We start from the raw sequence: 14,863 nt of genomic DNA, 5'->3' as shown, positions 1-14,863 counted from the left end.
CATACCAACAATAAACATATGTTCTGTATCTCAGAAAGAGGGTAGAACAAGGAAGAGATACAAATGCTTAGGAAAAAAATTCGAATCCATATTTCTAAAGACTTCATATAGCTGTCTTTCCAGACAATTGCTCAGTCACAGTGGTGACTTACTAATCCAGCTCAGAGGGATTTCCAGTATTGACTCCTACTATCATCTTACTGTTATCAAAAAAAAAAAAAACAAACAAACAAACAAACAAAAAAAAAACCAAGCAACATCTTCATCTCTTGCACAATAATTGGACAATGACAACAGATGGAGTGAGTACGCAATCATGCTGGACACAGGCAGCTTTCTGAGTCACCAGGTTATCTCTAATCCCTCCTATAAAAGAGGTAACTTCTTCAGGTGTATGTGCTGAAAAGGTTAGACACACCACAACCTATGCTTTCCAACTAAGTAAGCTGGTATTTGTGTGAAATGAAACCAAGAAGTAGTATTAAGAGGTCATAAAGAAAAGACTACTGGTTTGACAATAACTTCAAAACAGCCTGAAAAAGATGGAGGATGTAGTCAAACTGTCTGACTTCTTACCATTTTGCAATAGTCTATAATTGCAAAATAGATAAAAGCTCAAGTTTACAATCTGAAGTCACTAGACTGACACAAACCATACCAGCCAAATCCAAAATCAAAAGCATTATTTAATAGTCTACAGAAAGAGAACCCAACAAAAAGTACCAATGTCTTACAAAGGTAAGAAGTTACCATAGTAGTACTTTGCATACCTCTGAAGAAATAATAGCAGAAAATCAGTTTAGATACCTTACCTTCTTGAACTGCTTGAAATGGATTGTTGCCATCCACAAATGTCACTGAACACGTGATTTTCTCCGTTTGTAAGATTTCATCATTCTGGTTGAGATCAGCAACTGCCATTCGAAAGACTTCCTCATCTTTTTTGGCAGATTCATCAAAAATAGCCCCTTGGAAAAAGAAAAAAAAAAAAAAAGAACAAAAATGAGGTTGCACATTTTTACCTGTAATATAATAAATAATTAATCATAAGTGCTTAAGACATATTTTATGCAATAACATCACCTCTTCATTCACTTCCAATGAGCAGTTCACTCACACAGTGTCAAGAAGTTACTTCAAAATAATCAGATTTTCTGTGTTTTAACATAATTTAGGGCAGAAGGGGAAGAGAAGCATTGACTTTTCTCCTTCTGAAGCATTGAAATATTGGGGAACCCTGGCTCGGCACAAAACAAAGTATCTGTATAGGAACACTGCCAAGAAATAAGAACTAATTACCTTTCCAAAGGTGCCATTTAATACATTGAATGACCATGCTGGGCTAGGATTTGTGTTGAACATTATGTTTAGTGATAATTAAATAAAAATATAAAGTTCAAATAAGGTGAGAATAAGACTAAAATTGTAGTAGCACTGGGAAAATGAGTTAGAATTGACAACTGTGATCAATAGACAGGTCAGCAGCTGATACACACTATTTCAGGTCTATTTCCTGTCAGATTTGTAAAACTACCATTCCAGCTAGCCATCTGACTTTTAAGTCAGTAAATTAAATTTAATAGGTTAATTAAAATCATTTCTCCCTTTATGAATCTGACAGAAAGTGTCTGTTCTGCCTTTTCCTCAAAACCTTCAAGCAGAGCATTGTAAACGGGAAACCATTAAACTCAGGAGGAGCTGGCAGAGTAAAGGCTTTCAAAGCTCGTACAGCCAATTCTTCAGGTGTACTGAACAAGAATTCCCAGGCTAGAGGATTTAGTTTTTCACTTTGTTTAATCTATACATTTATTATTTTTAGCATCACTAATTTCCCTATTATTTTATTGTTTCTTGTATGAACTATTTAAGCAGATGTGGCTCAAATCCATGCGATGGTTCTATTAAGAATGTTTTATGGTTTAAAACCCCTAAATCACGTCTGTGAGGCTTTCAAGCACCTCTTTTTAGTAGATTAGAGTCAAAAAGGATGTCTCAAAAACAGACTTCTGAAAATTGTATTTATTGTTATTAAAATTCAGGTTTATTTATTCTTGAGTGTCCATTGTCAATACAAAACTGAACTAAGGCAGTGTATGTGGTGAGGCAGCCAAGGATAACAGAAAATGCTGATTACTGATGATTTCAGGAAAAAAAAAAAAAAAACCCTGCAAGTAGCATGCGGAAAAGAACTGAAAAAGATTGCCACAAATAATGGCTACTTTAAGAGAAGTAAACTTTATATACATTAATTTATCATATTTTTCCACTGACCTCCAACACCCATATCCCTGCCAGCACCACTCATTCTATGTGAGCGTCATCTCTTCATACAATCTGACCGCTTTGACTTGAGCGTTTTCCCTCCTGAAGCTGCTGCCATCTGGAACAGCTGTTCTTTACCTCTCCACCTCATTCACCTGTCATCTCTGTGCAAATCTCAGCTGAAAACATTCTTTTTCCTCCTGTGCCTCCATTTCTATTTCCCTTGTTTTATTTAGCTCCATAAAGCAAAGCCCCACATAGCTGAGAAAACACTAGGTATGCAAGATGCTGAAAACTGTGCCTTCTCCATGAAAAGGACTATTTTTGTATCCAAGTAGTATTTAAGGGTATAAAACACTATCAAATGGAATACGCATCATTTTCTAATTGCCTAAAACAGTTGTTTTTCTAGTCTCATAAAACTACTTGTGCTTGTCTTTTAGGTAGGGCACACCTATGCTGCTGATGACTGTACAACATAGCAAATATAGTTAGCAAACATTCAGAGGAACAATTTTACGTGGTTACTAAATAAAACTTAAAATTTTGAGGAAAAATGGAAAATAATGATAGCACTCAATCAAATCCTATTCCTGTAAAGTAATTCTGTAACAAATGCCTCAGAGGAAGAAGTGAACACGCTACCATTGCATGCACACACATGCAGGGCAGATGTTGACTCCACTGCAGAACACGGCAAAACAAAGAGCTTCCAGCCAACGCTGCAGAGTTCAGCTGGGAGATGTCACCTTAAGCCTGGTTTTGTTGCCAGAACAACACGGGTAACTTACAGAGCAAGATGCAAGATGCAGAGAAGTCCAAATTATCTAGAGTTTCTTCTGCATGAGCCATCACAGAAATTCACTTCATCCTCAGCAGAGAACTGCTTCCAAGACAGTGCATTCACCAGTTCAGGATCAAGTTTCTCAACAAATTAACTTTTCTGAAAATCTTCTTGTTTTCCACACACTGATATCCCTAATAAAATCATTTCTAAGCCGGATGCAAATCCTACCTCTGATGGCATATGGACTTATAAAGTGCTGGGTTAGATGAAACTCCGTGCACCATTCAGAAACGATGCTTTTCCTCACTGTACTACAAATGCTCCAGTTTTGCTCCTACTGTTGCCTTATTTCATTCATAGCTCCATGTATCAGGCAGAAATTTCAAAACTTCTCATCTCAACAATACTGTATCTGACATTTTAAACAAGCTTCCTTACAGAAATTACTGTATTACTCATGCTTCAGTTTATGAATATCTCCACCGGTAAAACAAAAAAAATATATATAAATTATTTGGAGAAAAAAAATGCAGCCATAATTCCTGCCCAAGTATCCTAGCTGGAATTAGGTTATCTTCCTTCAGAAACCACAACTTTATCCATTAGAAGATCTAATTTCGCTACACAAAAAGCTTTTTAAGATGCACCAAAGACAACACTGTTACTTTCAGGAGATGCCAGTGCACAGCAGCTTTGAACAGTGAGGAGAAAAGAAATTTTATTTCCTAATTGCTTGTCAAGGTTTGTTTAATTTCAGTTGATAAATAAAAATGTGAAATTGGAATTGAACTCTGGTGGACAGAAGTGAATTTTCTGATGTGAAACGTGCCTATTGAAGTTTTTACAGCTAGCTCTAAATACAGCCCTTAACTACTTTTGTATTGGAAGCTATCTTCTTCCCTTGCTGAGGCTGGATACCATGCTAAAATTCTGAAGCTTATTTTTCCAAACATATTCTTTTAACCAAGTCAAACAAACAAAGAAAACAAAATAATAACTGAAGTTTATCACACTAACTTCTACATACTTTCTCCTTTCCTCACAAGCAGCTGCAAAATGAAAGAACTGGAACGACCTCAAAGTCGTTTGGACTATGTTTCCAAAATGAACACTTTTGGCTATGGGGAATAATTGTTACAGGAAGTAATGGAAAGCTGAAAGATGCAGCAAAATTATTCCTCCAGATACTGACTCTACAAAATGATGCAACAGTACTGTTTGGAAAAGGAAAAAAGTCTTCAAAATGATATAAAATTAGCTGCTGTTCATTTTTCTTCCACCCCCACTGCTCACCTCAGCTGAAAGAGGCCTCATACTAAACATGTCATTTCTAACTATACTCAAGGAGTATTGCCATGCTTGCATCAGGAGCCAGTGTGCTGACACAGCAATTACTTAAGACCAGTTTCCCCCCCCTGTTTTATTAGCATGTCATTACTTTCAGCTTTATTTCAGAATCCAGATGAGGACAGCACAAATGCAATTCTCCACTGGCTTTTTAAAAACCTTCAGCGCATCAATAATGTCTTGTAGCTTAGCAGAAAATTCTTGTTTTTTAACCATCTCATTCACACTCAATAAGGTCACCAGAAATCTCAATTTAAATGAACCTAGGACAAATTAGAAAAAGGTTTGATAATTTCGCCAAGCACCGATGATATCATTAGAAAGGCTTTCCAAAGATCGCTTGTCCTACTGACCTCAACATATAAAAACATAATCCAACTCATATATCGTTGGCTATTTCTAGAGAATTTTCTCCAGCCTACTGGAATCAACCCAGAAAACATAAAAAATGAGACAGAAACTCATCATAACGGGAAGGATGAAATGTGACGAGATTTAACCAACATTCATGTTTTCACTGGCTAAGGAAGCAGAAAGTCCACTGCTTGCAGTGTTTTAAAGTATCATAATCTTATTATCTATGAAAGTATGACATTTCTGCACCTCTATGCCCCATGTTAGTTAATTTTGTGAGAGTATTTCATTTCAAAAGGGATGGGGAGTATATGGATTACATGCCATGTTAAGCTGAAGTCAGAGTTAAATTTCAGCTCATAAGCTTTTTCTTCACTTTCTCCATTCCACATGCATACCTCATCAACAAAAGCAGAATACACTTGGCCCAATAATGTACTAGTTCAGAAGTCCAGGAATGTTTGTAGAGGAAAAATACATATATATATTCTTATTCTAAAAGAGACACTTAATACAGCTGCTGGGAGAAGGAAATCCATGCTGTTAAGACTCAGGAGTGGAAGCTACGAGTTTTGAGTCCTCATGCCAAAACTTATCTGACATGTCTTGAAGGACATGTGAAATAAGGTTAGGAAGCATTAGTTTCTAGGTGCTTAAATCAATGGGGCTGATATTTTTGATCCTGAAAGATGGTGTAGGATAAAATCCCATGTTATTACTAGGGCACATGAGCATCCGTGGGTTGGGAAATTTTGTATAAAATCCATTCCTTTTTAATTATAACAGCAAATGCCTAGTGGAACTGCAGACCATCATGTTTTATTGACTCAATATGTACATGCAGCAGTGGATGGCCAACTATATAATGGAGGTACAAATGGAACAGAAGTCCTCCATCAGGACTCCTCTGTAGCACAAGGGAGTTTCCAGCAGATGTGTCCTCAGCTCCCTCACATGTCACACTACAGACACCAAGCAAGGCACAGGGCTCGGCTGTTGAGCCTCTTGGCCCTTGGGGACCGTAGTTGGTTCACACCCTGACAACGTGGGGCTCTAGTTTAAGGCAGTGCCAGTCCCTTGATGTTGAAGTCAGCAGCCTGGTTCATTTGTTCCCCAGAGATTCCTACTGCTGCGCCATGGTGATGTCAGCACCACAGAATCTAGGCCACGATGAAGTTTCTGAAAATGCTCCTTGTTTTTTCATTTTAATTTTTCAATATTTTCACAGCTCCCATGATGATGGTGAGCAGCAAGGTACGCCCAGAAGCACTGGCATCAGTTCCTCCTGGGTGGAACAAGCCCAAGGTAGACTGGTAGCCTGTGGAGGAGGAAAACCGGCTGCTAGAGTAGCTCTGGCAAACATGCAGAGCAACCACAACGTGGAAACAAAGAGAAAGTAATGCCAACCCCTCACCTCACCAAACTGTAAAGGTAGGGTTTATCTTTCTACTTCATTTATCTCTTATTTGTATGAGCAAACCTCAAGAAATTGAATGATGTTACACCAGCACATGTTTTTCATTATTATCATTTCTTGTGCAAATGCAAGAAGCATCAGACCCACCATCCTTTATTTATTTATTTATTTTTCCAATGGAGTTTTGGAGAAGTCTAGTTCTAATATGGTGATATGGTAGGGCTGGATTAATTTTTTTTTCTTATTTTATTTTTTTTTTTTTGAGGTCATGCCATGAGCTGTCCCAATTTCACTGAGACTAACGGTGCTGGTTCACCACACATTACATATACTTGCATACAGCAGGAAAGGTTGTAGCTATCTCCAAAATACATTACATAATCCATCGCAATTGCATATATTTTTAATATTACTTGTCTAATGAAGAAAGTCAAAAATGAGTAAATATACTGTCTCTACCCAATCAGAACACAGTTTTTACAGAGAAAAAAAAAGCAAACCAACACAAAACATTTTCCACTTTTTTTTTTTTCCCCCACACAACAATGAAATCAAAAGTTAAACAGTTGGTTTGGAGAAGAAGTATTCCACCATGCTTCCTCACTCATACCCAAGTTCAGAAATGCTTTCTATGTGTGAGCCTGACTTCAGGCATGTGAGTCATCTCTCTCAAGTCACACCTTAAAATGAGACAAGTAAGATCTTTACTAGGTTTAATACAACACTGCCAACTTTGTATGGCACCACACACTCAAACAATGGCAGAATGTGCCTCTGTTCACTGCAGGAGCTATAAAACAAAAAGATGTAGCACATTTCTGCTCCTTTTTAAACTGAATTACTCCCTGTTCTCAGAGCAACTATGTGGCTGAGACATCATGCAAATGATGCAGGAGTTCCTTCCATTTGTTGTTTTTTTGCTTTGTGGCTCTAAATATATAAAACAAAGGGGAGAACGAGGAATTTCTCAGTTTTTTCAATCTGCCAAACTGCTAGAGGCAAGATCTATTTCAAATACAATGAAAGTAAGAAAAATGCAGTTATCATCTAAACACAGAGAAGGCTCTGCATCCTTCTGCTGAAGCAGGGTTGTTTTTTAACATACCAATCTCACAGTAAAACAACCATATAGTTCTGCCTTTTTTTTTTTCCTCTGTAGTGTTGTTTGTTTGAAATGACTACAGGAAGGTATTTGTATTAAATGATATCCCACACCCCCACACCTGTCCCCTGAGCCTACTACCCAGCTATGGAAGCATGACAGGTTAACGAAGAAAACAGAGACTCAGCTTTTTACATTACAAGTTTTTCTGAATGGATTTACATATAGTGAGAGGCAGTGGTTCAGGTATTGTATGACACACCTATTAATTACAAAGCAATAAAGAATTTCTAGAGAAGCAGAAACAAAAGCCTGAAGGTAGAGAACCCATTGTCTTTGCATTGCCTTTTACAATATTTAGTTTCAACAACACATTTAGTGATAGTCTTGGGTCAATTAATTTGTCCACAACAGGTGCTCAGGTGCTGGAGGAGGTAGTGCTCTCAGGAAATATTAAAAATTACTGTTCTCACAATCTGCAGTGCTATTAAGCACATTGCTTTTTTTTTTTTTTTTTCCTGTTTAATTCTATTGCTATGTTGCAGATACACATCAGTGTCACTGGGAATTATGTTCACAATTGGAAATAACAGACTCTAAGATCTTATCCTCCTTATTTACACTGTCTGTCAGGCACATATACACAAGCACGAACACTTTCCAATCACTGTTGATTTATTTTGAGCTCATCCTGACAGACATTTCTAATTGTTCTCAAGTTCTAAGCCACCATTTAACACTTATGTTTAATACAACAAATGATACAATTTGTCAAATTCTGCTGATTCTCGTTAATCTCATAAAAAACAGCTGTCTTTTGCTAGCCCCTTTCTGGGAGATATTATTGCTGGCTGGAGAGCACAAGGAGGAGGGAAAAAATTGGGAACATTAAAAATGCATTTTCATCTACAAAATATCTAATAAAACGTATTTTTAAAAGGTAATTCTGGAAAATCTACTGGTAAATAATACATTATCTTTTCAATTGATCTACCTTCTACTTAAGTTAAGTGATCCTTCAGTAGAAAACTAATGTAGTAACTACAATATCAATAGGAATAACAATCGGAATATGCCTCATATATGTTTACAGTTACCTAATTGATGGCACATGTTGCAGAATCACAATGACTTTGTTCCTGAAAACCCCAAATTACTGCACAAATACCAGTTACGGCATTGGAGACTGCTATCTACTTCTATACATGATACGGATACATATTACCATCATAAAAACAATACAGTTTTTACACTATATACCTTTCACAGAATAAGAATGAAAGTATTTTCTCTGCACTGTTCTACTAAACACTTGATATGGTGATTAACTACAGCAATAGAATCTTCACTTTCGTTATGCAACAAATGAGCTGATAATAATGTGAAGCTTTTCATATTTTCTATCATATCCATAACTATCAAGTTTAGGTCTAGCTGTGAAAAGCATCTGGTTTGGTAGATATTATTGCCACATTATTAATGTCCCATACAGAAAGCTGATGTGATGACAATAAATTGGCTGAATACTATCTTCATTTTTCAAAGAGATATTTAAAAGATGCTATATAATGTACATTAAGAGCTTGCTTATATTTCATTTTAGAACCAGAGCAAACAATGATTCAATTTACTATATAGTCATCTTTATTAGCTCCTACTTGTGAATGCAAGAACACCTCACAAGGCAATGTTAGTGTCAATTCATCCCCGAAATCCTAAACAGCTGTTAAGCAATGTCATTGCTTACTATCTTCTGCTCTCATACTCCTTGCGCTGCCTCTATGTCGAACTTTACTTTGTCATTTCTGAAAGGTAAACTAATGTTTCATTAACAAAATAATGCAGACTACTGCATAGAGATGAAGAGGAAACCACTGCCAAACTACTTTTTTTTTAATGGCGTGGAGCAACTGCAGCAACTTACTCCACTAGCAGCTGAACCTTGAGGAGAAGAAGATTACCAATATGCTAGAGATGTTGTTAATATATACACATACGCCTACATATACACATAAAAGTGACAGAAAGACTACAGTAAGAGATTTTTTTTCAAGACAATTTCTGCTTTCCTTTCCTATTTGTCTTTAAAATTTACTCAAGCCTTTTGCTCCAAATAGCTTAGTCATTTCATGCAGTGGAGCACTCTGGCTTACAATACTGGAATACAGGTGTTGACACTAAAGATTGCCACTTGGAGGGTACTACAGGAATAAAAGGTTATTTATTGAGTACCACACTATATAAATCCAGCCCTTTTGTTGTAGATTACAGTATTAAAAAATAAGACAGAGCTGCTGAGTCAGCATATCATTGAGAAGTCAGATAACTCTGAAATATATTGCTGTTAAAAATCTATCTGATCCTATGTGAAATGTCATGAACACCATGGTCAAGAATGAGATGACAGCAGGAGGAAAGCAGCAGCCAATAACTGTTTTATGTGCTCCTCTAAAAATGAAAAGCTGACTGAAATTAATCCCTTCCTTAAACAGCTTTTCTTTTCATTAGAGCAGGTTTTTATTCTGCTGCATATAGAAGCGTTCAGTGAATCTACAAACAAACTCCCTCTTTAAATGGGAATGGGAGAAAGCAGACAAATTAATCTTGTAGTCATCTGGCCCAACCTGCAATACCAACGCAGGATTTTCCCGTGCAATGGTCATTTACATTGCAGTTGGAAATTAATGTATATAACCTTCTTCACTGTTACGTCACACAGAGGGTAACAAATATAGGTTTCCAGTTTCAACATGAATAATGCACACACAAATGTCCTAAGAAATATCCACTTTCCAAAAAGAGTACAAATGTCCCTGTTGCTAAAAACATGTTTCCTATTTGCCTGTCAGAACAGGTTTTCTGGATTAGTGTCACTCTTTAACTGTAAGCATTGTGTTCTACTATTTTGTTAACCCACCCTCCTCTAAAATGTTCAGGGCTCAAAGTGACCTCATAATCATGGATGTTGAATACGTAAACTGCTCGCCATTTTTTATAGAAGAGAGTGCCGTATCTTCTTTGTCACTCTTACTCATAGTTAGAGTGTGGTTTGAGATTAATTTCTACTTCCGCAATTCATAATTTACATCTTTCTAAAACAATACAGACAGAATATAACTCACAGATAATCTGAGTTAGACTTATTTCAAAAGTTTCATCCAAGAAATCCTGGTAATTCTGGTTATAATTTTGGAAGGATTAAGTATGAAAATGGAGAAAAAAGAAAATTTAATTCTGTGAGTTCCTCCTTGAAAATGACTGAAAAGTTCTGCTTTAAATTCAGTTCTCTGCTGCAGTTTGACTTCGTGCTTTGTTTTTAATAACACCACAGTTCCTCAGTGATATAAAGCTCTTTGAAAATTATAACACTGTCATATGAAATGTCTATGAATTTACATTTCCCAAAGCCTCACTGCAAGTCAATTAAATGCAGTCAAGTTCTGTTGAAAAGCAGTTTCCAAGGAGCAACATATAAGAAGTCTATAAAAAAAGAGTCATAATTTCTGATTTTAAGACAAATTCAGCTGTTTCTTATGTGGCAAATTTACAAAGCAAGACTGCAAGCAGTTGAGCTATTTCCATATGTGTCAGGCACCTCTCTCAATCCAAATATCCCCTTCCTTCTTCCCACATTTTTGGGAGACTTCTGTGATGGTGCTATATAACAGGATATTTGCAAACCTGAGGCTGAAAATGTCATAAGCAGCAATATATTTTCTTTGGGAATATATATATTCTGAAGCAAATTTAAGAAATTACTGTATAATTTTGCCCTATGCTCTGATGAACAATTACTGTAACTAAAGACTGGGGCTTAAGATGAACTTAATTCTCTAACACTTAAAGAAATAACCAAGGAAGAAATAAATGAAGCATACTTTCTACTTCAATCTCCAAGACCATAGCTGTTCTGTGCTCAAATCAGTCCGAAGCCTAGAACCAAATATTTTATTTCAGACATTACCTCTCAAGAGCCACTAACAAAGAGCCCTATACAAGTGAGTAATAATATTCCAGTTTTACAGAGTAAGTAATATTAAACAGACCTGATGATTTCTATGTTCATTGAAAAAATCTTTTGTAAAATGGTTCTATCTGGAGGCTGTCTGGTTCTAAAAGATTTGTATGGAATTCAAGAGTTACACATAGAAATACACGTATATTTGGTTGGACTTGATGATCTTGAAGGTCATTTCCAACCTAAATAATTCTAAAATTCTATACACAGTGACTTGCCCGGACACTACAAGTAATTATTTGCTTGTTAAAACTAGTAAATCTACTAAAAATGTAATTTATTCAGAGTACCTGCTGTTATTTCTATCGTTCAACTAGTATAAGCTTGGAAGACTGATATGAAAAACAACATCAGTATGATATTATCATAGATCCATCTTATAGGAAAAATTAATAGCAAAAAGTGAGGGGAGAAGGAATGCTTATAAGCTGAACATAACAAAAAGCTTGTGCATAATCTCTTCAAAATGCTTCTGACAGAAAATAAACAAATAAATAAAAACTCTACTTAAGCTAATGGTTATTAAATAGATTTAACATATTGTAAACTTGAAAATAGCTAAGAGAAAAAAAAAGCTAAAATTATATAGGAAAACCAAGAAAGCAATCTTGTGGCCAGTCATATTCAAATGTAAACTTGCAATATAAAGACTGAATAGGAATAAAATCAAAATGAAAAATGAATAAAACAAACACAAAGAAACCCAGAACTAACATTACTGAAGGAACAAAAACTTGGTTATTGTTGCATGATCTCTGCTGATCAATCCAAGGTTGTGATCCAAAATGAGACAAAAAGTTGTACTTTGGCAGCAGCTCGTTGCAGCCAGCAAAATATTTTGAAAATTTTTCTTCTTAATTTACAAAAGGGATTAAAAAAAAAATGTGCAATCCCCTCCCTGCCCCTTCTGTCCCCCTTCATCATTAAATTAGACTTTCTTTTTAGCAAAGCCCTAATACAACCTAAAATATTTTGTGTTACCAGACTGGGAAGAGATCAAGGTTTTGTTTTGAGTCAGCAGAACAGTGCCTGTAAACAACATGTGCTTTTTTTTTCTGTCACATTTGATTACTACCCAAGTGATGAATGCACAGGAAACTGATGCAAGAAACATAACCTTCATACTATTACTCTTGTAGTCACTTTTAGTATTAGTCATTCTCCCAGCTCACTACTTTAAGAAAATATGTTTCTTATATACTACTTCTGAAACTTTGAGGAAGTAATCCCAATATATATAGGAAAGACGGACACCAAAAGAAATTGGGAAATGATTTTACAAAGCCCAGGGACAAGTTACGTTCAACCCTAGAATCCAATGCGTGCCCTTTGCACTGAAATGATTTCAGCACATACATTTAGCTGCATTGTCCAGACACCCCTGTGTTAATCAAGTCTTTCTGCGACTTGGGAAAAGATGAGCAAACCTTGCTCACACTGACTTTGCCTGTAGGCCTTTCACATGACTAGGCAATAAATCTTTAAAATTTGTCTAGAGAATTTTCATCTCATCATTACTATATCACTTAATTATTGCATCATTTTTGTAGTCATTATTACTGTATTATTACCAATAAATACAGAATACATTCACTATATTGTTGCACATTTTATCTGTGAAAATGTTGAATTAATTTGCCAAATGTCTGCACAAGACCATGTCAGAAATCTACCTAATATATATGTGTCTTGTGCACATACTCGTGGTATTTGAGCTCCTTAATGAAGGTTAGGACAATAAAATGAAGAAGTAAACCCTGCTACAGGGCTTCCCCAGCATTGCTCCAAATAACTGGTTTTCTGGCAGATTTTTATATCTTTTAGATCTGTTTCCATGCCCAAGGAGGATATCTAAGGCATCATTATCCCACATTTAGTAGTAACAGAAAACGCATATTTTAAAAGGGAGTATTTCTTTACCGAAGTCATGGTTTCCCACAATAAATGTTAAAAAAGTAAGGTTTACTGTAAGACAAAATTCTTCAGGAAAACTATACTGCCTAGGACTTGAGAGCTATGTACTTGATGGGCTGCCTAACATAGTATATATACTAAACTGGCCCTCAATAAAGATGAATATTTACCAAAGAAATAGAATGATAGCAAGTATTCACATTCAGATCTCCTCTCTTCATCCATATCCTGTGTTCCTGACACACTATGGTATAAGACTATACTCAGATATCCTCTGAAGTCAAACTGTAGGTTACAATCCACAGTGCAATATGCAAAATTCAACTTCCTGCCTGGGAAAGGGAAAAGGCACCAACACCCATAACAACAAAGCTTCTGATGTTCTCTTCCATATGACTCCAGAGAAGTCTCTTTACCACATAAATATTTTGTTTATGTGTCAAGGTTTTTGTAGTGGGGGGCTACAGCGGTGGCCTCTGTGAGAAGAATCCAGAAGCTGCCCCATGTTAGGTAAGGGCTGGTTTCAGCAGGCTACAAAGGGACTGGCTGCTGCCCAGAGCCAAGCCAATAAGCAATGTTGGTTGTACCTCTGTGAGAGCAGATTTAATAAAGGGGAAACAAACAAAAACCTGCACCACACACAGTGAGAGCAGTGAGGACCCACCCTGGAGACCCCAAGGTCAGTGGAGATGGAGGGCAGGAGGTTCTCCAGGCATGGAGCGGAAGTTCCCCTGTGGCCTCTGGAGAGGCCCCTGGTGGAGCAGGCTGTCCCCCTGCAGCCCATGGGTCCCATGTGGAGCAGATCTCCACGCTGCAGCTCCCCCATGGGTGGAGAATTCCCCAGTGGAGCTGGTGGAGGAGGCTGCGGCCCATGGAGAGCCCCCACAGGAGCAGGCCCCGGGCCGGAGCTGCAGCCCGTGGAGAGGAGCCCACACAGGAGCAGGGGTCTGGGGAGAGCTGCCACCCGTGGGGGACCTGCGCTGGAGCAGTTTTGGAACTAGATGACCTCTGAAGTTCGTTCCAACCCGAGCCATTCTATGATACTGCAATATAATTCAGTGTAAAGACCAATAATTATAAACTAAAATCCATCAATGAGGCATTTTTACCGAAGTTGAGAATTTATTTTGCACTCTTGTAAACAAACCTGTTAAGATGATCTAGCAAGATTTGTGGAAGTGGCTACAAACTTAGAGAATTGCTTCATGTTCCTAGTATACTTCTCTGCAACTGCCTTAAGTCAAGTTTTAGCTGGGTAGTATTTAACATCAAGAGAGTTCTGGCACAAATGTGAAAATAAACCTCTCAGCCTAGCTAGAAAAACAGAACAGAACAGCAGTATGAAACTCATGACTTCACAACAGAAGTCTATTTAAAAAAAAAAAAAAAAGGGTACAGGGCTTTGATTATTTTTAGTACATTTCCTCTATTTAGACATTTTGTTGTGCATTCAAAGCTAACTGCTCATCTATTCAAGTGTTTACTGTGCTTTTACTATACAAGGTTTCGCCATTTTGGTGTCAAATGGATGCAAAAATCTCTCCTGCTCTGAAAACAGTTCAGGCTTTATTTTGAAGTCAATTGAATTTTGTTTCTATGGTTCAATATTTATTTACAACATGAAGGGAAATGCCCAATAGGAACAAAATTGCATTTGGTGTC

At 36.9% G+C, this 14,863-nt stretch overlaps 1 protein-coding gene across 1 annotated transcript in view; it reads right to left on the bottom strand.

The window, feature by feature from the left end:
- GRID2 (glutamate ionotropic receptor delta type subunit 2) overlaps positions 1 to 14,863 on the bottom strand; it is a 777,731-nt gene that overhangs the window by 561,834 nt on the left and 201,034 nt on the right. The window contains exon 6 of the mRNA XM_084517560.1: positions 813 to 968. Within this exon, the coding sequence (XP_084373686.1) occupies positions 813 to 968 (156 nt within the window). The remainder of the gene's footprint in view (positions 1 to 812; positions 969 to 14,863) is intronic.

Source organism: Aythya ferina (genome assembly GCF_964211825.1).
Source record: "Aythya ferina genome assembly, chromosome: 4".
Lineage (NCBI taxonomy): Eukaryota > Metazoa > Chordata > Aves > Anseriformes > Anatidae > Aythya > Aythya ferina.
Note: the sequence above shows the minus strand (reverse complement) of the source record. Positions and strands in the feature narration are given on the sequence as shown.